Source organism: Pteropus vampyrus, unplaced genomic scaffold, assembly GCF_000151845.1.
Source record: "Pteropus vampyrus isolate Shadow unplaced genomic scaffold, Pvam_2.0 Scaffold10, whole genome shotgun sequence".
NCBI lineage: Eukaryota > Metazoa > Chordata > Mammalia > Chiroptera > Pteropodidae > Pteropus > Pteropus vampyrus.
Window position 1 is genome coordinate 424,718 of NW_011888791.1, and position 27,239 is coordinate 451,956.

General features: G+C 35.1%; 1 protein-coding gene across 1 annotated transcript in view; it reads right to left on the reverse strand.

The window, feature by feature from the left end:
- REC114 (REC114 meiotic recombination protein) overlaps nucleotides 1-27,239 on the reverse strand; it is a 112,828-nt gene that overhangs the window by 52,772 nt on the left and 32,817 nt on the right. The window contains 1 exon segment of the mRNA XM_011375483.2: nucleotides 23,207-23,296. Within this exon segment, the coding sequence (XP_011373785.1) occupies nucleotides 23,207-23,296 (90 nt within the window).

The following is a 27,239-nucleotide window of genomic DNA, read 5'->3' on the forward strand; positions in this document are numbered from 1 at the left end:
TGGTCTGTAGTTTTCTTTTTTGTGTTATCTTTACCAGGTTTTGGTATCAGAGTAATATTGGCCTTATAAAATGTGTTGGGAAATATTGCCTCCTCTTCAATTTTTTGGAAGAGTTTGAGGAGAATAGGTATTAAATCGTCTTTGATTGTTTGGTAGAATTAATTCACTGTGAAGCCATCTGGTCCTGGACTTTTACTTTTTGGTAGGTTTTTGATGATTGTTTCAATTTCCATACTGCTGATCGGTCTATTTAGATTTTCCAGTTCTTCTTGATTCTGTCTAGGAAGGTTGTATGTTTCTAAGTACTGGTCCATTTCTTCTAGGTTATTAAATTCAGTGTTATATACTTTTTCATAGTATTCTTGTATGATCCTTTGTATTTCTGCGATGTCAGCCATAATTTCACCCTCTTTCATCCCTGATTTTATTTGTGTCCTTTCTCTTTTTTCTTTAGTGAGTCTAGCCAGGGGTTTGTCAATTTTATTAATCTTCTCAAGAACCAGCTCTTTGTTGCATTTATTTCTTCTATCATTCTTTTGTTTGTTTGTTTTCAATTACATTTATTTCTGCTCTAATTTTGATTATTTCTTTCCTTTTGCTGATTTTAGGCTTCATTTGTTCTTCCTTTTCTAGTTTTTTAAGATGAAGTGTTAGGTTGTTTATTTGGGCTCATTCGTGTTTTTGGAGATAGACTTGTAATGATATAAAGTTTCCTCTTATGACCACTTTTGCCATGTCCAAAAGTTTTGATATGTTGTACTATCATTATCATTCGTTTCTATGTATCTCTTGATCTCTCTTTTTATTTCTTCTCTGACTCAGTCATTCTTCAGTAGCATGTGGTTTAATCTCCATGTATTTGTGGTTCTTCCTGCTTTCATTTTGCAGTTGATCTCTAGTTTCAGAACATTATGATCAGAGAATATGGTTGGTATGATTTCAACCCTCTTATATTTGTTGAGGCTAACTCTGTGTCCCAGTATGTGGTCAATTTTTGAGAATGTTCCATGTGCACTAGAGAAGAATGTATAAGCAGCTGTTTGGGGATGGAAGGCTCTATAAATGTCAATTATGTTCAGTTGGTCTAATGTATCATTTAAGGATGTTATTTCCTTATTCATTTCATGTTTGGATGATCTGTCCAGATCTGATAGTGGGATATTTAGATCCACTACTACAATAGTGTTTTGGTCTCTTTCTCCCTTTAGTTCTGTTAGTAATTGCTTTACATATTTCAGGGCTCCCTGATTGGGAGCATAGTTATTAATAAGTATTATGTCTTCTTGGTGCATGATTCCCTTTACATCAGTATCTTTCTTTACCTTTTCTATTTTGAAGTCTATTTCATCTGATATTAGTACCACTACTCTCACTTTTTTCTGAATGCCATTTGCTTGAAATATCATTTTCCACCTTTTTGCTTTGAGTCTATATTTGTCTTTGGAGCTGAGATGTGTCTCCTGAAGTCAGCCTATGGTTCGGTTTTGTTTTTTTGATCCATTCTGCAATTCTGCTTTTTTATTTGTGAGTTCAATCCATTTACCTTTAGGGTGATTATTGAAATATGAGGTCTTCTTATAGCCATTTTAGCTCAGTGTTTCCATTGCTTCCTTGTCCTTGTGCTTCTGTTTTCTTTATTTTAGTTGGCTTTTGTGGGTTTTATCTCTGGTTTCCTTCTGATTTTATGTTATATACAACAGTTCTGAATCTTTGGTGTGTGGTTACCATTATGAATATGTAAAAGATAGTTAGATATATACGGTCATCCATTATCTTCTTCGTGTGCCTTATCTCCATTCCTCTTTGCGAATTTGGATCTTTGAATCCCCCCCACCCCACTTTCAGTCATTGTTATCTCAATTTGTTCCTATGTATGCTGAATGTTCATTACTATCTTTGTTATAGCAATTCTCTTCTTATTAAGTTTATAATGCCTTTTTCTTAGTAAGGGTTGCACTCCTCTGCTTCTATTTGCTCGATAGTCACTTTACTCCTAATTATGTATTTTTTGTGTGTCATTTTGTTTTAGGTGAACTGACTCCTTTCAGTATTTCCTGCAGTGCAGGCCTTGTAGTGGAGAATTCCCTCAATTTCTGTATGTCTGGAAAAGTCTAATTTCTCCTTCATATCTAGAGGAGAGCTTAGCTAAATACATTAGTCTAGGCTGGTAGTTCCTTTCATCTAATAGTTTAAATATTTGATTCCATTCTTTTCTGGCTTGTAAGGTTTGCGCTGAGAAGTCCCAGGATAATCTAATGGGTTTACCTTTATACATTACCATTTTTTTCTCCCTGGCTGCCTTGAGAGTTCTGTCTTTGTCGTTGATTTTTGATAATTTTAATACGATATATCTTGGTGAAGGCCTTTTGAGGTTGATATAATTGGGTGTTCTGTTGACTTCTTGAATTCCAAGCTCCAGCTCATTCCTTAGATTTGGGAAGTTCTAGTCAACTATTTGTCTGAAAATGCTTTCTAATCCCTGCCCTTTTCCTCCCCTTTGAGAATGCCCATTATTCTTATGTTTCCTCTCCTGATGGTATCAGCTAGTTCTTGAATTTCTCTTTCATTATTTTTCATTCTTCGGTTTCTCTCTTCTTCCTTCTGATTTCTAGATTTCTGTCTTTGATATCACTGATCCTTTCCTCAATTTGGTCAACTCTATTTCTCAAGCTTGCTATTTCATTTTTCATCTCTTGCAGTGTGTTCTTCATCTCCAGAAGTTTTATTTGGTTCTTTTTGAGGGTTTCAATCCCCTTCCTCTGCTCATCTAGTTGTGTTTTCAATTCCTGAAATTGTTGATTTGAGTTGTTTTGGATCTCATTGAGTTTTTTCAGAAGTACCATCCTGAATTCTCTGTCATTTAAATTGCATATTTCTATGTCTGTAAGCTTATTTTCTGGAGATCTTTTTCTTTCTGAGATGCCTTGTCACCTTGGTTGTTCATAGTGTTTAATGTACTATTTCTCCACCTGGGCATTAATGGAAGTGTATTCTGTTTTTCCAGAAAGATATATTATATAAAGTTCTCTCTTTAGCCTGTTGCAAAGAAGGCAGTTTTCTTTTGGTTTCCAGTAGGTGGAGTCTAAGCCTCTTGGATCCCTGCTTTATATTAACTCTTAATAATGCTTTTTAAATTTTCTTGTAGATATTTAATCATGCTCTCTACCCTCAGTTCAGTCCTTGTCAATGTCAGCTACAGTCTCAGCAGTGTTTGCTCAGATTCCCCTGGGGCTCCAAGGTGGTCTAGGAGGATATTGGGGGAGGGGCCCTCTGCATTGGGGGTTGAGGGCTGCAGCTCAGCCTCAGTTTTACAACTGTGGCCAGCAAAAATCAGCTGTTGTTCCTCTGCGGTCCCATCCCTCTTCTCTATTTTCTGCCCTGATGACTGGGCACTTCAGCCACAGCTATCCCAGGCAGGAATGTTCAGGAAACTTGCCGCTTGAACTTAACACTCCTTCACCCTTCCCACTCCTCCTGCAAGGAGCTCTGGCAGTTGCAGGAGGCAGCTTCTTCATTACTCCCAGTCCACCACCCGACACCCGGGGTTCTCACCTGTGGTAGCTCTTATGCGCAGATCCCACGCTCAGACATGCTTGTGCAGTTGGGGTGTTTTTTGTTGAGTTTTAGATGTTCAGCTTATTGTTGTTTCATGGGAAGAGATCTGGGAAGTCTCACTCTGCCATGTTTCCACAAAACACTCATTGTGGTTTTAATCTGCATTTCCCTGATGATTACAGACCTTGAGCATCTTTTTATATGTCTATTAGACATCTATATTTCCTCTTTGGAGAAATATCTATTAAGGTCCTCTGCATATTTTTCAATTGACTTGTTGCAGGGGGGTGTTTGGTGTTAAGTTGTATACGTTTTTTATGTATTTTGGATATTAACCCCTTACAGATGTATCATTGGAGACTATCTTCTCCCATTAAGTACGTTGTCATTTTATTTTGTTGATGGTTTCCTTTGCTGTGCAAAAACTTTTTAGTTTGATGTAGTCCCATTTGTTTTTTTCTTTTGTTTACCTTCCCTGAGGAGAAATCCAAAAAAATATTTCTAAAAGCAATGTTGAAGAGTTTACTGCCTCTGTTTCCCTCTAGTAGTTTTATGGTTTCAGGTCTTACATTTAATTACATTCAGGTCTGTAATTACATTCAGGTCTGTAATGCATTTTGAGTTTATCTTGTATATGGTAAAATAAAGTTATCCAATTTCATTTTTTTTGCATGTGTCTGTCCAGTTTTCACATCATCATTTATTAAAGAGACTATGTCTTCGTTGTATAATCTTGCCTCCTTTGTCATATATTAAATTAGTATATGGGTGTGGATTTATTTCTAGGCTTTCAATTCTGTTTCATTGATCTGTGTGTCTGTTTTTACACCACTGCCACATTTTTTAAAATTATTATAGCCTTGTAGTATAGTTTGATATCAGGTAGTGTAATACCTCCAACTTTGTTCTTCTTTCTCAAGATTGCTGTGGTTATTCAAAATCTTTTATGGTGCTATATACAATTTTGGATTATTTGTTCTACTTCTCTAAAAATTGCCATTGGTATTCTGACAGGGATTGCATTGAATTTGTAGATTGCTTTGGGTAGTACGGACACTTTAATTTAACGATGTTAATTCTTCCTATCCATGAGCATAGATATGCTTCCGTTTATTTGTATTACTTCGTTTTTATTTTTCAATGACTTATAATTTTCCAAGTACAGGTCTTTTACCTCCTTAGTTAAATTTATTCCTAGTATTTTATGCTTTTTGATGCAATTGTAAATGGGATTGTTTTTTAAATTTCCCTGATAGATCATTATTGGTATACAATAATGCAACTGACTTCTGAACAAACCTGGAGGTATCACATTACCTGATATCAAACTATACTACAAAGCTACAGTTGTCAAAACAGCATGGTACTGGCATAAATACAGATACACTGATCAATGGAACAGAATAGAGAGCTTAGAAATAAAGCCATGCCTATGCATTCATTTACTATGACAAAGGAGGCAACAATATACAATGGAGTAAAGACAGTATAATAAATGGTGCTAGGAAAATTGGACAGATATGTGCAAAAACAAAACAAAACAAAACAAAACTGAACCACCCTCTTACACTGTATACAAGAATAGACTCAAAATGGATTAAACACTTAAATGTAAGACCCAAAACCATAAAACTTCTAGAAGAAAACATAAGCAGTAATCTCTCTAATATTTCTACTAGTAATTTCTTTTGGGACATATCTCCCTGGGCAAGGGAGACAAAAGGGAGACAAAATAAAAAATAAACAAATGTAGTTTGACTACATCAAACTAAAAAGTTTTTGCACAACAAAGGAAATCATCAACAAAACAAAAAGACAACCTACTGAAGGGGAAAAGTTGCTTATGATACATCTGATAAGGGGTTAATATCTAAAATATATAAAGAACTCATACAACTCAACAACAACAACAACAAAATCCAATTAAAAAATGGGCAGAAAATCTGAATAGATATTTCTCCAACAAGGAACTACATATGGCCAACAGATATAAGAAAAGATGCTCAAGAATCAACAGATAATTGCAAATTAAACCAAAATGAGATATCACCTCACACCTGTCAGAATGGCTATCATCAATAAATCAAAGAACAACAAGGGTTGGCAAGGATGTAGAGAAAAGGGAACTCTCATACACTGTTAGTGGGATTACAAATTGGTACAGCCACTATGGAAAACAGTCTAGAGGTTCCTCAAAAAATTAAAAATGGATATACCTTTTGATCCAGTAATTGAACTTCTGAGTATTTATCCAGAGAAAACCAAAACAATAATTTGTAAAGATCTATGAACCCCTGTGTTCATGGTAGCACTATTTACAACAGCCAAGGTATGGAACCAACCTAAATGCCCATCAACAGATGATTGGATAAAGTTATGGCTCATAAACACAATGTAATATTACTCAGCCATAAAAAAATTCAGTCTTATCTTTGCAACGACATTGATGGACCTAGAGGTTATTATGCTCAATGAAATAAGTCAGACAAAGATAAATACCATATGATTTCATTTATATGCAGAATCTAAGGGACAAAAAAACCAAACTAATAGAAAATAGACTCACAAATATAAAGGACAATCTGGTGATGGCCAGAAGGGAGGAGGGTTGGGAGGCTGGGAGAAAGGGGTGAAGGGTTAAAGAAGTGCAAACAAGTAGTTGATAGATGGCCATGAGTATGGGGAGCACAGTATAAGAAATGCAGTCAGCAGTAATGTAATGGCTATGTGTAGAGCCAGATGGTTGCTAGAGTAATCGGCGGGGTCACTTCATAAACAATATAAATGTCTAACCAATGTATTGTACACTTGGAACTAATAATAAAATAAAAAATTTAAAAAATGCAACTGACTTCTAAATATTAATTTTGTATCCTATTACTTTACTGGATTCAATATCAGTTCTAATAGTTTTTTCGGTGGAATCTTTGGGGTTCTCTGTATATAGTATCATGTCATCTGCAAATAATTACAGTTTTACTTCCAATATGGATGCCTTTCTTTCTTGTCTGACTACTGCGACTAGGACTTCCAGTACTATGTTGAATGAAAGTGGTAAAAGTGGACATTCTTGTCATGTTCCTGATCTTAAGGAAAACACTTTTGCTTTTTCCTGTTGAGGATGATGTTAGATGTGGGTTTCTCATATGTGGCCTTTACTATGTTGAGGTATGTTCCCTCTATTCCCACTTTGCTGAGAGTTTTTATGATACATGGATGCTGGATTTTGTCAAATGCTATTTCTGCATCTATTGATATGATCATATAATTTTTATCCTTCATTTTGTTTATGTGGGGTACCACACTAATTGATCTGTGGATGTTGAATCAGTCTTGCATCCCAGGAATAAATCCAACTTTATCATGGTGTATGATCTTCTTAATGTATTGTTGAATTCGGTTTGCTAATATTTTGTTGAGGATTTTTGCATCTATGTTCATTAAGAATATTGGCCTATAATTTTTTTTGTACTGTCTTTGGTTTTGAAATCAAAGTAAGGGCAGGCTTGTAAAATGAGCTTGGGAACCTTCCCTCCTCTTGAATTTTTTGAAATATTTTGAGAAGAATAAGTGTTACTTCTTTGAACGTTTGGTAAAATTCACCCGTGAAGCCATCTGGTCCAGAACTTTTGTTTGCTGGGAGTCTTTCTGATTATTGATTTAATTTTGTTAGTGGTAATTAGTTGGTTCAGATTTTCTGTTTCTTCTTAACTCCGTCTTGGGAGATTGTATGTTTCTAGGATTGTATTCGCTTCTTCCAAATTGTTCAATTTGTTGGTACATTCTGCTCATAGTATTTTCTTTTAATTCTTGGTACTTCTGTGGTGTCTGTTGTCACTTCTCCTCTTCCATTTCTGATTTTTATTTGGGTCCTCTTCTTTTTCCTTGATGAGTTTGGTTAAAGGTTTATCAATTTTGTTTATCTTTTCAAAAAATCGGCTCTTGGTTTCATTGATCTTTTGTATTGTTTTTCTAGACGAATTTTTTTTATTTTTGCTCTGATCTTTATTATTTCCTTTCTTCTATTCACTTTAGGTTTTGTTTGCTGTTCTTTTTCTAGTTCTTTTAAGTATAAGGTACAATTGTTTATTTGAGATTTTTCTTGTTTCTTGAGGTAGGCCTGTATTGCTATGAATTTCCCTCTTAGAACTGCTTTCACTGTGTACCATAGATTTGGGGTTGTTGTGTTTTCATTTTCATTTGTCTCTAGGTAGCTTTTGATGTCTTCTTTGATCTCACTGTTAACCCATTCATTGTTTAGTGGCATGTTACTTAGCCTCCATGTTTTTGTGTATTTTTCAATTTTTTTTCTTGTAATTGATTTCTAGTTTCATACCATTGTAGTCAGAGAAGAGGCTTGATATGATTTCAATTTTCTTGAATTTACTGAGACTTGTTTTGTGGCCTAACATGTGGTCTACCCTGAAAAATGTTCCATGTACACTTGAGAAGAATGTATATTCTGCCACTTTGGAGTGAAACACTCTAAAAATGTCAATTAAATCTACCTGTTCTAGCATGTTATTTCAGGTCACTGTTTCCTTGTTGATTTTTTTGTCTGGAATATCTGTCCATTGGTGTCAATGGATGTTAAAGTCTCCTACTATGGATTATTGTTGATCTCTCCCTTTATGCTGGTCAATATTTACTTTATATATGTAGGTGCTCCTAAGTTGGGTGCTTATATGTTTACTTGGGTTATGTCCTCTTGCTGGACTGCTCCCTTTATCATTATGTAATGCCCTTCTTTGTCTCTTTGTTTTAAAGTCTATTTTGTCTGATATAAATATTGCTACCCCAGCCTTTTTTTCCATTTCCATGAAATATCTTTTTCCATCCCTTTACTTTCAGTTCGTGTGTGTCTTTTAATCTGAAGTAGATCACCTGTAGACAGCATATGTATGGGCCTCATTTTCTTATCCATTCAGCCACCTTATGTCTTTTATTTGGAGGATTGAATCTATTTACATTTAAAATGATTACCAACAGATAATAACATAGTTATTGACATTTTATTATTCATCTTTATGATTTTTCCCCTTCTCTTCTTAAAGAAGTCCCTTTAACATTTCTTGTAATACTGGCTTGATGGTGATGAATTCCTTCAGTTTTTTCCTGTCCAGGAAGTTCTTTATTTCACCTTCAATTTTAACTGATAGCTTTGCTAGGTAGAGTAGTCTTGGTTGTAGGTTCTTACTTTTCATCACTTTGACTATTTCATGCCAATCCCTTCTGGACTGCAAATTTTCTGTCGAGAAATAAGCTGATATTCTTATGGGAGTACCCTTGTAAGTAACTAGCTGCTTTTCTCTTGCTGCTTTTAGGATTCTCTCTTTAACTTTTGGCATGTTAATTATGATGTGTCTTGGTGTGGGCCTGTTTCAGTTCACCTTGCTTGGGACTCTGTGCTTTCTGGACCTGTATGTGTATTTACTTAACCACATTAGCAAAGTTTTCTGTCATTACTTCTTCAAATAGATTCTCAATCCCTTAGTCTCTCTCTTCTCCTTCTGGTAGCCCTATGATGTGAATGTTAGTATCCTTGGTATTGTCTCAGAGGTCTCTTAAACTTTCCTCATTTTTCTTTTCTTCTTTTTGGGAGTTTTCTGCTACTTTGTCTTCCAAATCGTTGATTCAATACTCTGCTTCATCCAATCTAATATAAATTCCTTCTAGTGTATTCTTCATATCAGTTATTGTATTCTTCATCTGACTGGTTCTTTTTTATGGTTTTGAGGTCTTTTTTTATGCTTATTGTCTCTTTGTTTCTATCTCTTTGTTAAAGTTCTCACTGAGTTCATCTACTCTTCCTATAAGTTCACTGAGCATCCTTATAACCAGTGTTTTGAACTCTGTATCTGGTAGTTTGCTTGCCTCCATTTTGTTTAGTTCTTTTTCTAGAGTTTTGCCTTCTTCTTTTACTTTGGAAATGTCTGTTTCCTCATTTTGGCTGCCTCCCTGTGTGTGTTACTATGTAGATCTGCTATTCTGCCAGTCTTGGCAGGGTGTCCTTATGTAGTAGGTGTCTGGTTGGGCCCAGTGGTGCAATCTCCTTGGTCAACTGACCTGGGTGGCCCTTGTGTAAACTGTGTGTGTCCTCCTGTTGTAGTTGATCTTTGATAGCTGTTGGCACACCAGTGGGTGAAACTGACACTAAGGTTGACTGGTTTTGAGGACTGCCCATTTCTACAGTGAATGAACTGTTGAGAGGGGTTATTTGCAGAGTAGGATTTGCTTTAGTACCTATTGAGTCCACTCTTTAGGTGTGTCATCCGTGGAACTAATTAAGTGGTACTCTGGTATAGTCTAAAGTTGTTACTGGATCTGTTGGTTCTGGGGCCTCTTGGAAGGGGCTTTGGTGTAGGTCTAGGTCAGCTTCTACCAGTGCCCAGCCTGAGACCACCTGGTAGAAGCTTCAAAGTGATCTGTGGTTGGTAGCCACCTGGGCTCAGCATGAAGAGGCTATTCTGTGAACTGAGGCTGGATGCCAGTAGTGCCAGGCTTAGGGCCACTTAGCAAGAGGTATGCTGGGGTATGCTGAGGCCAGCTGCTGCTTTTTTTTGCGGGGCGGGAGTTGTAGACTTTTGAGAGATTTTAGGAAAGTCTATAGCATGAGGTAAAGCAGGTGATTTATGTGGAAAAGCCACTGAAAGAGGTTGGGGCTGAACATGTGAGTTGGCTAGGGTAGGATCTCAGAGAATCACCAGGGTGGGGCAAACAGTGCTAGCCACGTTAATGGAGAGTACAAATTTGGTACCCATCTGCACCTGCAGTCTGGGTTGAAGGAGGGCTCAACAAAAGAAAAATGGTGCTTGCCAGCACTTCTGTCCCAGAGAGAGCTATCTTAACCCCTGCTCCTCCAGCATTGCCCTGAAGCGTCAATTCATTTCCTCTCCGTATGTTGCTGGCACTTTTTGAGATGATGCCTCTGTGCTGGAGCTCTGAGCCAGTGAGTTTGTGAGTGGGCCTTTTAAGACTTGCAGCACCTAGGTCCCCAGCAGCCCATTGTGTTTCTCAGTCACAAATCTCACTGCTTTTCACCATCAGATGTTATATGGACTTCTCTTCCCAGTACTAGAGCCCTGGACTAGGGAGCTTGGTATGGGGCTGGGACCCCCTGATCCTCAGGGGAGATCTCTGCAACTGAGATACCCCTCTAATTCTCAATGGTAAGAGATGGGTGTGAGACCAGTCTGTTCCACAGCTCTGCCCCTCCTACCAGCCTCGGCATGGCTTCTTCATACTCTTAGTTATAGAAATTCTGTTCAGCTAGTCTTCAAGTGGTTCTCAATGATAGTTGTTCTATAATTTAGTTGTAATTTTGATGTGTTTGTGGGACAAAGCACAGAGTCTACATACTCTGTCCTCTTGACTGAAAGACCCTGCACTATTTCTAATAGCTAAAAATTGGAAATTACCCTAATACCCATCAACAATACAATTAATAAGTAAATTGTGATATATTCACCAAACAAGAATGGACAATCTATAACTGCACATGGACAAGTCTCATAAATATTATAATGAGTAAAAGGAGCCAGACACAGAAGAGTCCTGTCCTATTCATTTTATATATTAAAGAACAAAAATGGGAAAAACTAATCTGTACTGTCAGAAGTCAAAATGGTGGTTAGCCTTTGGGAGGGTGGTGGTATATAACAGTGACCAGAAGCAAAAAGAAAGAGGTTTCTGGGGTACTCAAAAAATTCTGCTTCTTAGGTACAAACTTCCAGCTATAAAATAAATAAGTCTAAAGATATAATACACAGCATAATGATCATAGTTAATAACACTGTATTATGTATTTGAAAGTTGCTGAGAGTAGATCTTAAAAGCTTTCATCACAAAAAAATTGTTGTAACTATATAAGATGATGGATGTTAACTAGACTTATTGTGGTAATTATTCCACAACATATACAAATATCAAATAATTATGCTGTACACCCAAAACTAATAAAACGTTATATAACAATTATACAGCAAAAAAATTCTGTTTCTTAAACTGGCCAATAAGCATATGAAAGATACACTTCATTAGTCATCCAGGAAATTAGAATTAAACCACAATGACATACCATTACACCACACTAGAATACCAGAAATTATAAAAGCTGACGATACTAAGTGTTAGCAAGAATGTAGAGCAACATGGACTATCAAACAGGGCTGGCGGGAAAGCAAAATCATACAATCGCTTTGAAAAATAGTAGAGAAATTTCTTATAAAGTTAAATATACACTAACCATGCAACTCAGAAATTCTACTCCTAGGTATATACCCAAGAGAAATTAAAACAGATGTCCGCACAGACTTGTATACAAATATCCACAGAAGCTTTATTCATAATTGCTCCAGGTGAATCAACATATAAATGGATAAACAAATTGTAGTACACCCATAAAATGAAATTTTAATCAACAATCAAAGAGAACATGATATACATAACATGAACAAATCTCAAAAACATTATGCTGTGTAAAAGAAGCCAGACACAAAGTATATATTATATAATTTCATTTATTTCAATTGTTACCAGAGGCAAAACTAATCTGTAATGTCAGAAAACAGAGCAGATAGAAAGTATTTGCCTGAGGATGAAGGTGGGTAAGCATGAGGAAATTTGGGGGATAAGAGAAATGTTACATATCATCATAGTGATGATAGTTTGTATAGTTGTATACATTTATCAAAACTCAGTGAAGGCATTTTATTGTATATAAGTTATATGCCAATAAAACTTATTTTCAAAAAAGCAATAACAAATTAAGAAAAAGATTTCAACATACAAAGATTAAATATTCTTACTCTAGAGAGATAATGCAATACCAACAACAAAATCCCAGTATCCCAATAGAAAATGTGAAGGACGCTGTGGATTTCCAGAATGCTAAAAAGCTTGCAGAAACATTTGAGCATGGACAGCTTTCAATTTTAGAAAAAGACGCAGATGAGAATCCAATCCTTGTAAATATTCCCTTAATCAGAAGCTAACTGATAATTTTTTTCCAGTGTGATAACATAAATCACAAGTACAAAAGGTCCGTGGCTTAGCAAAAAGTGAGTATTTCCAGAGCCTGGCAAAAACCAGTGTCACCATACAACAGGATTAGGGAAAGCTCTGATGAGATTCACTGTATCTACTATAATCATGTGTGGTCTCCTCGCTTCTAATAAGATTATATTCCCTTTGCCAATTAAGCAAGGAACATAATCTAACTCCATCGTGTATGAGTGTGCTTTCTCCTTCCACCAACCTGAAATGCATGATTTGACATCAGAGTGAGACTGGCACAGACACACCACTACCCTTGTTAAACGAGTTTGGAAGGATTGTTGGCAAGGCAGTGAGGGAACTGCTGCCTGAGGAAGTCTGGGTGGAGACGAGATAGACTGGAGCAGGTATGTGAGTTTTTTTCTGGAGTAGTCATTAGGAGCAGAGTTCACAGACTATTCTCTTCTGACCAACTGAGCCCAATGGATAATTTATAAGAGGAAAGTCAAGATAGTCTAAAGCCTAATTAACTGGTCTCTCACTAACTAAGGTGGTAAGGATGATCACAGATTCCTAAAGAGATGTGAAAAGCCAGGGAGTTAAGAGTTATGAAGCATATAGAGGACCCTTTCATGTGCTTCTCATAGTCAGCAGCTTTTTAGTGTAGTAATGCATAAGAGCTAAAGTTTATTTAGATATGGGAAAGTATAAAAATAGAGCAGCAAAATGCTTTAACTCTTGCTAACCCAACTCTCTATATATGAGAGGGAACAAAACACACAGTGATGTTAATTGATGCCAATGGTTTTAAATGCAGGAAGTGGATGGTAATAAAGTTAGGAAGAGCTTTGTTTTCCTTGATCCTTCCAGAAAAAGAGGTCAAAGAAAAGACTGGTTCTAATTTAAAGAGTTTAACTATGTGAATGACTTGACTTTCAATGTTTATGCTAAACCTTTCCTCTCAGAAAATTCTGAAGTCTAGACTGTAATTCGGACAAATATTTTTTAAACTAACTAGGTTAAAAGTTTTTGAAGGTTTCAGAGTTCACTTAAATAGATGTATAATGTTTTCACTGGTAAATAGTAAGACAATTTCTTTTGGAAGAATATTTAGGCTGCATGTGAAAAGTGAAAAGGAAAACAAAACAAAAACTATGATTCCCCATCATTTCCAGGATGATCCATATTTCCCAAGAAAACAGATTTCATATTGTCTCAAGACCATTTAACTTCTGTGTTTAAGACATAATTTTATTTAGGTGAAGACATTTGTGCTAGATCAGAACCAACTGAGATTCAAAAAAAAAAAAAAAAGGAGTGGTTGGAAATAGAGGCTAACGTCTAAGGAAATAATTACCCCCATTTAGATATCTTTAGAATCTTGGCTTGAGACTCTGGCTTCTGCAACTTCTGAGCTGAGAAGGAGGATGCTGATAAAAGGTGGATCTTTGCAGATTTACAATTATTAATATAATATGTTTTTAAATTTAAAGAAATATAGCAAAAGGAATTATGAATTTCACAGCTTTAAAAAAGACTTTTGAGAGAGGGGAAATGGTTGGTAGCTTACTGAAGAATAAATTCACTATGATCAGGAGCTCCAGCATCAGGAGGGAAGGAGCCACATAGGACTGAGCAGGCAGCAAAGAAGCAGGTAGCTGGAGCAAGCTCATACTTAAGGATGACTGGGTGAGGGTACAGCAAGGTACAGAACTCTGTGCCCCAATAATTCAATGTCCTCACCCAAAAAAGGGTTCACAGTGCTCATTATGCACCTAGCCCAAGTTGAAAGAGGAAACAAGGGAACAGATGGAAATCATATGAGACTTAGCAAAAAAGAAGCTGCATTTACCAGCTGATGTATATGTGTCTGTATTGTATATTTGGGGGGTTTATAGTTTAAAAAAAAAAAATCCTACAACTCAAAAAAAAAAAAATCAGGAAATAGGCAACGAACTTGAATAGATATTTCTCCCAAGAAGATATACAAATTGCCAACAAGCACATGAAAAATATGTTCAATATCACTAATCATCAAGGAAATGCAAATCGAAACCAAAAACTATACTATCTCACATGCATTATGATGGCTACTATAAAAAAAAAAAGAAAAGAAATAGAGACTAAAGAGACAATAGAAAAGATCAATGAAACTAAGAGCTGGCTCTTTGAAAAGATAAATAAAATTGAAAAACTTTTAGCTAGACCCACCAAGAATAAAAGAGGACTTGAATAAACAAAATCAGAAATGAAAGAGGAGATTTACAACTGATACCACAAAAATACAAAGGATAATAAGAGACTACTATGAAAAATTATAAGCCAACAAATTTAATAACCTACAAGAAATGGATAAACTCCTAGAAACATACAATCAACCAAGACTGAATCATGAAGAAATATGAAATCTGGACAGATCATTATACTAGTAAGGAGACTGACTCAGTAGTCAAAAACCTCCCAACAAACAAAAGTCCAGGACCAAAAAGTCCAGGCCATTTTACAATTTTAAAGCTTGTAAAATTCACAAGCTTTACTAGTGAATTTTACCAAACATTCAAAAAAAGAATTAATTGCAATCTTTCTCAAACTCTCCCAAAAATAGGACAAATGCTTCTAAACTTATTTTTATAAGGCCAGCATAACTCTGATACCAAAACCAGGCAAGGATTGTAAAAAACAAAACAAAACAAAAAACAAAAACAAAAAAACCACAGAATTACAGGCCAACATCCTTGATGAACACAGACGCAAAAATACTCAACAAAATATCAGCAAACCGAACTCAATAATACATTAAAAGGATAATACACCACAATCAAGTAGTATTTAATCTAGGGATGTGAGGATGGTTCAACATCCACAAATCGATCAACATGATACACCACATTAACAAAATGAAGGGAGAAAACATTATACAATCATCTCGGTAGATGCAGGAAAAGCATTTGACAAAATTTAATATCCTTTTATGATAAAAACTCTCAACAAGGTGAGTATAGAAGGAACATATCTCAACATAACAAAGGCCACATATGACAAGCCCACAGCTAACATCATACTCAATGGTGAAAAGCTGAAAGCTTTTTCTCTAAGATTAGGAAGAAGACAAAGATGCCCACTCTCACCATTCGGCACAGTATTGGAAGTCCTAGCCAGAGCAATTAGGCAAGAAAGAGAAATAAAAGGCATCCTCATTGCAAATGAAGAAGTGAAACTGTCGCTATTTACAAATGACATATTATATAAAGTCCTAAAAACTCCACCAAAAAACTGTTAGAATAAATAAATTCAATAAACTTGCAGGATACAAAATCATTATACAAAAATCTGTTGCATTTCTACATACTAATAACAAACTATCAGAAAGAAAAATTAAGAAAGCCATCCTATTTATGATTACATTAAAAATATTAAGATACCTAAGAATAAATTTAACAAGGAGGTGAAAGACCTGTACACTGAAAATTATAAAACATTAATGAAATTGAAGACACAAAAAATGGAAAGATATTCCATGCTCATAAATTGAAAGAATATTATTAAAATATCCATACTACCCAAAGCACTACAGATTCAATGGAATCTCTATCAAAATTACATGCCATTTTTCACAGGAATGAAATAAACAATCCTAAAATTTGTATGGAACCATGAAAGACCACAAATAGCCAAAGCAATCTTAAGAAAGAATAAAACTGGAGGCATTACACTCCCTGATTTCAAATTATATTACAAAGCTACAGTAATTAAAACAGTATGGTGTTAGCATAAAAACAGACACATATTATAACAGAACAGAGACCCCACACATATATGGTCTATTAATTTACAACAAAAGAGCCAAGATTATACAATGGAGAAAGAACAGTCTCTTCAATAAATGGTGCTGGGAAAACTGGAGAGCCAAATGCATAAGAATGAAACTGGACCACTATCTTACGCCATATATAGGAATTAACTCAAAATGGATAAAGACTTAAACATAAGACCTGAAACCATAAAACTCTTAGAAGAAAACATAGGTGGTAAGTTTCTAAGAAAACACAGGTCTTGGTGATGATTTTTTTAATCTGACATTAAAAGCAAAACCAACAAAAGCAAAAACAAACAAGTGGTGCTAAATCAAACTGAAAAGCTTCCGCACAGCAAAGGAAACCATCAAAAAATGAAAAGGCAGCATATCTAATGGGAGAAAATATCTACAAACAATATATCTGATAAGGAGTTAATATCTAAAATGTATAAAGAACTCATACAACTCGACAACTAAAAAACAATCTAATTAAAAAATGAGAAAAACATCTGAATAGACATTTTTCAAAGAAGACATACAGATGGCCAACAGGTGCATGAAGAGATGCTCAACATCACTAATCAGGAAAATACAAATCAAAGCCATGATGAGGTATCACCTCACATGTATTAGAATGGCTATTACCAAAAAAGGCAAGAAATAACAAGTGTTGGCAACAATATGGAGAAAAGGGAACCCTTGTGCACTGTTGGTGGGAATGTAAATTGATACAGCCACTATGGGAAACACTATGGAGGGTCCTAAAAAAATGAAAAATAGAACTACCATATGACCCAGCAATCCTACTTTTGGGTATTTACCCAAAGGAAATGAAAATACTTATTCAAAAAGATATACCCACCCCATGTTCCCAGCATCATTATTTACAACAGTCACAATACAGAAACAACCTAAGAGTCTATCTATGAATGAATAAAGAACAATGGGCTATTATTTAGCCATAAAAAGAATGAAATCTGGCCATTTGTGACAACATGCACAGACCTCGAGGGCATTATGCTAAGTGAAATAAGTAGGGAGAAAAACAAATACTGGATGACCTGACTTACATGTGGAATTTAAAAACAAAAACAAAAAACCAAGCTCACAGATACAGAGAACAGACTGGTGGCTGCCAAAGGTAAGAGTGAGGGGTTGGAAGAAATGGATGAAAGGGGTCAAAAGGTACAAACTTACAGTTATAAAATAAATAAGTTGTGGAGATATAATATACACCATGGTGACTGCAGTTAATACTACTGTATCACATATTTGAAAGCTGCTAAGAGAGTAGATCTTAAAAGTTCTCATCACGAGAAAAAAATCTGTAACTATGCAAGGTGACGAATTTTAACAAGATTATTGTGGTAATCATTTTGCAATGTGTATAAATATCAAATCATTTATGTTGTACATCTGAAACTAATATGATGTTATATGTCAATTCTACCTCAATTAAAAAAAAAAGAAAATAAGCATTAATGAGGATGTGGAGAAATTGGAACCCCTGTGTACTGCTAGTGGGAGTATTAAATGGTGCAGCCAACTATGGAAAAATAAATGTCAGTTCCTCAAAAAATTAAAAATAGAATTACCAAATGAGTCAACAATCCAACTTCTGAGCATATACCCAAAAGAACTGAAAGCAGGGTCTCAAGGAGATATCTGTATACCTATGTTTATAGCAGCATTATTCATAATAGGCAAAAGGTGGAAAGAACCCCAGTGTCCATTGATAGATGCCTAAAGAAAAGTGGTATATACATACAATGGAATTTCACTCAGCCTTAAAAAAGGAAAGAAATTCTGACACATACCACAACTAGATGAACCTTGAGGACATTATGCTACCTGAAATAAGCCAATCACAAAAGGACAAATATTGTATGATTTCACTTATATGATGTACCTAGAGTAGTCACATACATAGACACATAAAGTAGAATGGTTGCTGCCAGGGCCTGGGCCTGGGCCGGTGGGGGGATTGGGAGTTATTGTTTAATGGGTACAGAGTTTCAGTTTGGCAAAATTAAAAGAATTCTCAAGATGATGAATGCACAACAATGTGAATGTACTTAATACCGCTGAACTATATACTTAAAAATGGTTAAGATAATAAGTTGTATGTTACATATATTTTATGACAATTAAAAACAAATTTTAAAAGCCCAAAATAGCCAAGGGAGAATTTGTTTAAGATGTCAAGACTAGAAAGGAGAAGCCAGTTGAGCCCAAGTCCAAGGTCTCCTCATCTTCTTGCTGTACCAACTCTTTGAAAGAAATGACATTTAGAAGGACCAATGGTGGGTCTGCACGGAGCCTTCTGGCAGTGATGTCCTCACTTGAATGCATGTGTTAACTGAACAAGCAAAATGGAAACCTATTACACGAAGCTACAGTTTAACCTGCAGCACTGAGTTCCCATGAACCTCATAAAAAGCAGCAATCAGAGAACTTTGAAATTTAAGGGAAATTAAGTTTAAATAGCTGCCCAGGTCCAAACAGAAAGCCCAAAGCTTTCTTGACCTGTTTGGATTTCTACAAAACATGTCACAGAGGGAGCTGTTACTGGGCCCTAGCCATCAGTTTCCCTGAAAGAAATAATCTTGTTTTTGTTTTTGTTTTGTAGCTTCCACAAAAATGTGATACTACAAATATAGCACATTTAAATCCATGCCAACAAGTTGATTCTCATACTAAAACAGAAGTGGTTAAAGCTTTCCATGGCTGTCCTGTCCCTAACTTTTATGGGAAAAATTCTAAAAATATATCACAACTCAGTATGAGGGGAGAGGGTGCAATTGAAATGTATTATAATCCAAATGTGTTTGTTTTTCTGCATGTTGGTTCCTGTGAAACCCAAAAAGTACTATGAATAAATTGTATGAACTGACAAATTTTTTCTTTAATTTAGGGGGTAAAATGTTTTTTAAAATATTCATTCTTATTTTTATCATGCACAATGTATATAATTTTAAAAATCAAACACTTCTACAATAAAGGTTGATTCAGTAAGAAATGAATATTTTAAAAATGTATTATATCCACATAACTATAAAAAGAAAAACCATCTCAACAGATTCAGAAAAAACATTCAACAAAATTCAACACCTATTCATGATTGAAAACTCTCAGCAAACTATAACAAGAGAATTTTCTCAATCTGATAAAGGGCATCTATAAAACCCTACAGCTAACATTATACATACTGGTGAAAAGACTGAATGCTTTTCCCCTAAGATCAGGAAAAAGGCAAAGATGTCAACTCTCACCATTTCTATTCAACATTGTAAAAGATGTCCTAGCCACTATATTCTGGGGGAAATTATAGGGGTGTGTACAGATTGGAAAGTAAGAATCCAAAAGTATCTAATTTCAAACAACATTATCATCTACGTAGAAAATCCTAAAAAACCCACCAAAAAAGCTGTAGAACTAATAAATGAGTTTAGCAATATCATAGGATACAAGGTCAACATGAAAAAAAATCAATTGTGTTTCTACACACAAGCAACAAACTATTAGATGTTTTATAAAGCTCTCTTTACAGTAACATAAAAACTCTTTAAGTATTTGTGGGTAAATTTAGCTAAATATTTGCAAGGCCTATTGTGAGAATTATAAAACACAGCTGAAAGTATATAAATAAATGGAATAAATAAAAGATGTAAATAAATGCAGAGTTATAACATGTTCATGAATGAGAAGACTCAAAGTTAATTCTCCCCAAAATGATTTATAGATTCAAAGCAATCCCAATCAAAACTGCAGTGGGCTTTTTTTTTTTTCGGTAGGAAAGCTATATAAATTCTAAAATTTATATGGAAAAGCGAATGACCTAGAATAGTCACAACAACTTTGAAAAATAACAGTTGATGGAATTATGCTACCAATTTCAAAAATTACAACAAAGCTAAAGTAATCAAGACAATGTGTTACTGGACTAAGGGTAGACATATAGGTCAAAAGAACAGAAAAGGGGGTCCAGAAATAGACCCACAACATACATAGCAAACTGATTTTCAACAAAGATGCCAAGGTAATTCAATGAGGAAAAGCTAGCTTTTCAATAAATGGTGCTGGAACAATTGTTATCTACATGCAAAAAAAAAAAATTAACCCAGACCCTTAACTCTAATCATATATTAAAAATTAACTCAGTGGTTCCAGAAGTAGATTCCTGAGATCCATGATTATACTCCACATTTCAATACCACATTGCTTTAACTGAGGAGAAGGGATGCTATACAAAATAATAATAATAAATATTAATATTATTAAATAATACTAAAAATTCATAATGGACCATAAGCCTAAATACAAGAGCTAAGACTATAAAAATTCTAGAAGAAAACAGAAAAATATCATTACAATCTTAGAGTAGACAAAAATTCCTTAAATAGCATATAAAAAGCATGAACCATAAGAAAAAAATTGGACTTCATTAAAATATTAGGATTCTACTCTTCAAAAAACACTATTAAGAAATGAAAAGGCAAGCCACAGAGTGGAAAAAAATATCTACAGAAGAGCTGTCATCAGAATAAGAATGCTCATAATTCAAATATAAAAAGACAAACAACTCGATTAAAAATTGTTAAAAGATATGAACAGATACTATACCAATAAGATATTTTACAAATGGCAAATAAATACACAAAAAGATGTTCAATATCCTTAGTCATTAAGAGAACGCAAATTAAAACCATCATGAGATAGTACTACACAACCACTAAAACAGTTAAACTTAAAAAAGACTGACAATACCAAGTGTTGGTGACGATGTGGAACAACTGGAACCCTCATCATTGTTTGTGGGAATGCAACTTTGGAAAACAGTTTTGCAGTTTCTTATAAAGTTAAACACAGATGTACCATATGACTCAGCAATAGCTCCTCTCTTGGGAATTTACCAAAAAATATGAAAAGATATGTTCACACAAAGGCTTATATACAAATGTTTACACCAACAACATTCATGATAGCCAAAAGTGTAAACAACCCAAATGTCAATCAAAAGTTGAATGGATAAGCAAATTAGGTTTCTCTATATAATGGAATACTATTCAGTAATGAAACAGAATTAAAAATTTAGATGAATCTCACAAGCATTACACTAAGTGGAAGAAGCCAGACACAAAAGACTGCATACTATATGGTTTCATATATATGAAATTCTAGAAAAGGCAAAACTATGATGACAGGGAAGGTAAGTGCTTTTGCTAGGTTCCAGGGCAGAGGGGACTGACTGCAAAGGGGCACAAGGAAACTTTTTGGGTTAACTGAAATGTTCATATCATGATCGTGGTGGTGGTTATACAACTATACACATCAAATCGAACACATCAAATTGAACACTTAAAATTAGTGAATGTTATTTTATGTAAATATTTAAAAAGAATTTAAAGATTTACTGAATGTCTAAGTTATATGTATATGCAACCTGCTCCAAATTGTAGAGTTATCCTTATATTTCTCAGCAATGGGTGTCTTGTAATTTGATAAACTTAGTTTTATAGCTCCAGTGCAAAAATCATTCCATGAATTTATACAAAGAAAGCTCTATCATTTTGTAACAACATTCGCCACTGGTGCAAACATGGAGCAGAGACAAAGCACAGGGTGGACCCCTGTTGTCTGAGGAAGCCAAACTGCATTAATGTCACCATTCGGCGAAGACCTGCAATATTGACAGGGAGATTAGCTGTGTGCTAGACACCCTTCAGTCCACCATCTGGAATAGTATTCATTCAAAGCTGAAGAAGAAATGTTATGTCTTGCAACTGATAAAAGCTCTAATGATGGCAGATAAAGCAAAACAGTATAACTAGTGCTTCAGTTTTAAAAGCCACAAGGAACACAAAGATGACTTTGCAGGTCACCTCACATTCAAGGATAAGGCTATATTTCACTTAAACGAAGAGATGAGTGGTCACAGTGTACAATTGGGGGGTGCTGCCATCATTTTATAGTAGAATATGCAAAGAATTCATTTAAAAATCATGTTTTTAAATACATTTGACTGACCTATTTGCTTATTGCTGTTTCTCCCTACTACAATGATGTATGATGATACTACACAATGACAGGGATTTTTGTCTTTGCTGTTCACTACTATATCCCTAGCTTGTAGAACAATGCCTAGCATAGAGTAATTGCTTAGTAAATATTTGTTAAATTAATAACTTATGCCTATGTAGATATTCAGCAAATATTTGTAGAAATTTATGTCTACATAGATATTATTCACAGCTAAATGTTGTAATAACTTTCTTCTATAATTTCTTTGACTGGAAGTTAATAACTGTCTTGTTTCCTCATTCATTTTGTTTCTAAATACAAATTCAAACAAACTTTCAAACAAAATTATTTTCTCCTTTATATATTTCTTCATTCCAAAAATTTCCTACAGTATGTGTGTGTATTTAGAATAAAGAATAAATGCATCTTTATAAAATTCGAGTTCTATAGAGGGCTATACCAATAATAGCATGCTTCAAGTTTTCTTTTAGCTATTTCTTCAAATCTATCCTTCTATAACTGCTCTTTACCCTGTCTGGAAAATCCTCCACACATTTCTCTATAAACCTAACCTATTTTCAACCCAATCTCTCCAATTAAGAATCCTTTATAATACTGGTTAATAATCCTTTGATCAATTTTGACTCCCAACAAAACCCTAAACCCCTTTAGGACAAGCAATATTCAGTATGTATTTTTATTTCCCTCTGTTATAGAACATTGAATAAATGCTTGTTTGGATTTCATTGAGAATGAAGAAGTTTGAAGATCCAAAAATTAATGTAAAGCTACGAAGATAAAGAAATATATTTGCATATTAAACTATTGCATAAAACCTACCAGTAGTGTCTGTCCTTGCGAAATAAAGAAATGACCTGATATAACTATGGTGAGAACAAGATGTCCAGATTCTTCATTGGAGTCAAAAACCTTGAGAGAGAGAGAGAGAGAGAAATCTGTATAAGACAATACATTTCTGTAATACTAATAAACTTATAATACTGATAACCAAATTATCTTCTCACATTGATCTTCCTACCCTGAATGTCCCCTTTCTTCTCATTCAATCTGTAATCATTCCCTTACAGTTTCAAGTTTGGTTTTTTCATATTTCTGAATTTTTCATATTTCTAATTTTAAATTAAATATATCGAGGTGACATTAGTTAATAAAATCATATAGGTTTCAAGTAAATAATTCAATAATATATTATATATATATAATATGTGTATTGCATTGTATGTTCACCACCCAAAATAAATTTCCTTCCATCACCATATATTTGACCCCCTTTACCCTTATCTACCTCCCTCTCTTCCCACTTTCTCTCTGGTAACCACTAAACTGTTGTCCATGTCCATGAGTCTCTCTCTGTCTTGTTCGTTTGTTGCTTTCAGTTTTATATTCCACATATAAGTGAAATCATATGGTTTTCAACTTCTGACTTTTTTCGCTTAGCATGGTTATCTCAAGGTCCATCCATGTTGTTGTAAACGGCAGTTTATCCTCATATAAGGGCTAACAGTCAGGCTTTTTAAAAATGTAACTAAAACCAATATTTTGAAACAGAAAGAATACTAGATTGAGAATCAAGAGATGGGCTTGAACCAACCACTTTTCAGTTACCTTTTAATAAATCATTAACCATCTCAGCCTCAATTTCCTTTCTGCAAAATGGGGATAATGCCTTACCAGGGTGCTGTGAGACTTCAGAGTCTCAGTTTCTTCAGCCACATAATCATATTTCATAACCCCTCAAAACCTGGTACTTTCCTTTGGATGAGCTTTAATTTGTCAACGTTACTCTTAAAATATGGTGCCCCAAATTGACCATAATACTCTTGGTGTGGTCTAATTATCTCCTATTACTTATAGCCTATAATGACATTAACCTTTTGAGTGGTAGTGCCATTCAAGAGTGATCTCAGATCAATCGAACCTCCTGAAACTTCATTACCTATGTTGGTAAATCATACTTTCACTTTCTTCATCTGAACTTAAATGTGAGATCTTACATTTATCCCCATTATATTTTATCTCGTTAGATTTGGTTTATAGTTGTAGTGGGGGAGTTGAGGCAATGAAATCAAAATGTCAGGGAAGACATGACTGATAGGTACATGAGAGGGAGTCTTAAGTTTGGGTCTTAAGAGGTTACACTGCATAGGTGGCTTTAATATCGTTAACAAACATCCTGTATAAATAAGAAATTATAGACTCACCTTAATGCTCAAAGCTCAAAATAACACACACCTTACTCAAGTATATTTTATAAGGTTACTGCATCCTACTGAGAAATAATGTTGTATCTTATAGTTTCGTATGTGAGGTTCGTAGCTTTAATGTCATAAACTCAAGATTTCCTACTGAGTTTTCTCTAATTCACTTTAAATTCCATACTTAAAGATCATATAATATTTTAGATGTCAAGGGGTTGGTATGCTAAGCCCTGCACTATTTCCTGCTGTGGTTGTTATTCTGCCTCTTTCCCAGTATTAGGAACTCAGTTATTTGTATGACACAATCCCCACCATAGTTTAAATGCATTATCTTGTACGTTTCATGCCCACTTAAAACCACAAGTATAGAGAGCTAAGAATTAGAGTCTGATCAACGATTTCTTTGGGAGGCAATATGTTAACATGATAGTTTAACTTTTCCTTTTTTGAATTGTAACGTGTATCCTGAAAAGTATCCAACACTTAAATGTACAGCTCAATGAATGATGATAAAGCAAATATATAATCACCACCCAGGTGACGAAGCAAAACATTACCAACTTTCCAAAAAGTACCCTAGTGCTGTCTCCCAATACTTACGTGCTCCCAATCCTTCTAAGGTAACCTCCCATCGTGACTTCTAACACCACTGTTTAGTTTTATTTATATGAATGGAATCAAATGGAAAGAATTCTTTTATATCTAGTTTCATCGATGCTGTTGTAATTGAGTGAGTGAGTTCATTTTCATAACTATAGAATACCATTTTCCAGTTTAGGTCTAACACAAACAATGCTGTTATGAACATTCTTATATGTGTCTCTTGCAGGGCAGAAACACTGCATTTTTCAAGCTGTAACTAATGACTTTCAACAGAGTCCCAGTAGACCTCTCCCCTGCCTTCCAAACTGTTACATCTAATTGGCCACTCACCATCTCCACTTAAAGATCTAACAGTCATCTCAAAATTAACAGCCCCTAACTTGGAAGTACAAACCTTATCATTCATTCATCCATTCATTCATCATTTACAAAGTGTCTGGCAAGTGAATTCTGTTGCCTATCACCAGGAATAGAAGTCCAAACACTTTTCCCACTTCATCTTGGTACTGGAGTCACCAGGGAAAATACAACACAGTCGAGCACTGGATGGAAGAGCACTTTACTCACACAGAGAAGAAACTAATCAAGATCAGCATGATTAGTGGGGTGGTTCCCCTGGGGTCAGAAGGTCCCTCTCAGCAGCCATGCAGGGCAGCTGGCCTGTACTCATCCCTCTTGTGCTACAGTAGAAAGATCCTGTCCCCTTCCCTCAGACAACAACCACAGCAGTGGGGTTGGTCAGGTGTTATATGATGGTTAAGCAGAACAAAGGAGCACAGGTTGTGAAGACTCTATCACTTGGTAAGAAAGTATTCCAGGCCCAAGGCCAAGAGGCGATCGAAAAACTGCACGCACAACTGCCTTTCCCAACACAAAGCACCCACTATGTGACAGGCTGTTATTGGCATTTGACTCCCACAGTTTACCCATCTCAGGATATAATTCAATGCTTATTTTTCCTTTGGTCAAAAGTATGGAAACATTTTTGAATCCTCTCCTTTACTCATACCCATATGCAATCTATCAGCCAATCCTTCATGTCTACCTTCAAAATATTCAGAACCTAACCACTTCTCACAGGTCTGGTCTGAGTTATCACCATCTCTAGTTAGATTATTATAATAACCTCCTAAGTGTTTTTCTTTCTTTCAGAACAGTGTAGTTCTGTTCTTCCTCCTCTTCTCTAACAGTTTATGTTCAATCCAGTAGCCAGAGTGATCCTTTCAAAACTTAAGTCAGATCATATCATTTCCAGCTCACAGCCCTGCAGCAGCTTTCCATCTCATTCAGAGACTCGTGCAAAATGCTCCACAATCTAGCCTTTCATTGCCTTTCTGCTCCAACCACACTGACTTCCTTGCTGCTTCCTGAACTCACTAGGCCCATTCATGATTATAAACCTCTGGGCTTTTACAATTGCTATTCTATCTGAAATTCTCTTCTATATCCACATGACTTGCTCCATCTTCTTCAGATTTTTTCTTTTTCTTTTTTAATTTTTTTTATTATTAGTTTCAAGTATACAGTACATTGATTAGACATTTATATAGTTTATGAAATGATACCTCTATGCTTCAGGTCTTTTCTTAAATGTCATCTTTTCAGGTAACACCTTTCCTGACCATCCTACTGAAAAATGCCTCCAACTCCCCCATTACTCAAAGCAGATCGATTCTATTATTCCTTTCTCCAGCTTTGTTTTTCTCCATAGTTCTTACTTTTGTTGCTTTATATTTACTTGTTATCTGTCTGCCTATCTTCTTTAAAAGATAATTGATAAATGGGATTATAAACAATGCTCAATCCTCCCCCCCTCAAAAAAAAGGCAGAATAAGAATAAAAATGGAACAAAGAACAGATAGGACAAATACAGAACCAAAAACAAGATTATAGACTCACACTCAACCCTATCAATGATCACCTTAAATGTAAATGGCTTAAACACCCCAATGAAAGGCAATCTGACACTGGGATAAAAACAAGACAAAACTATATGCTGCCTACAAGAAACACACTTTAAATATAAAAACATGAACAAGTTAAAAACAAAA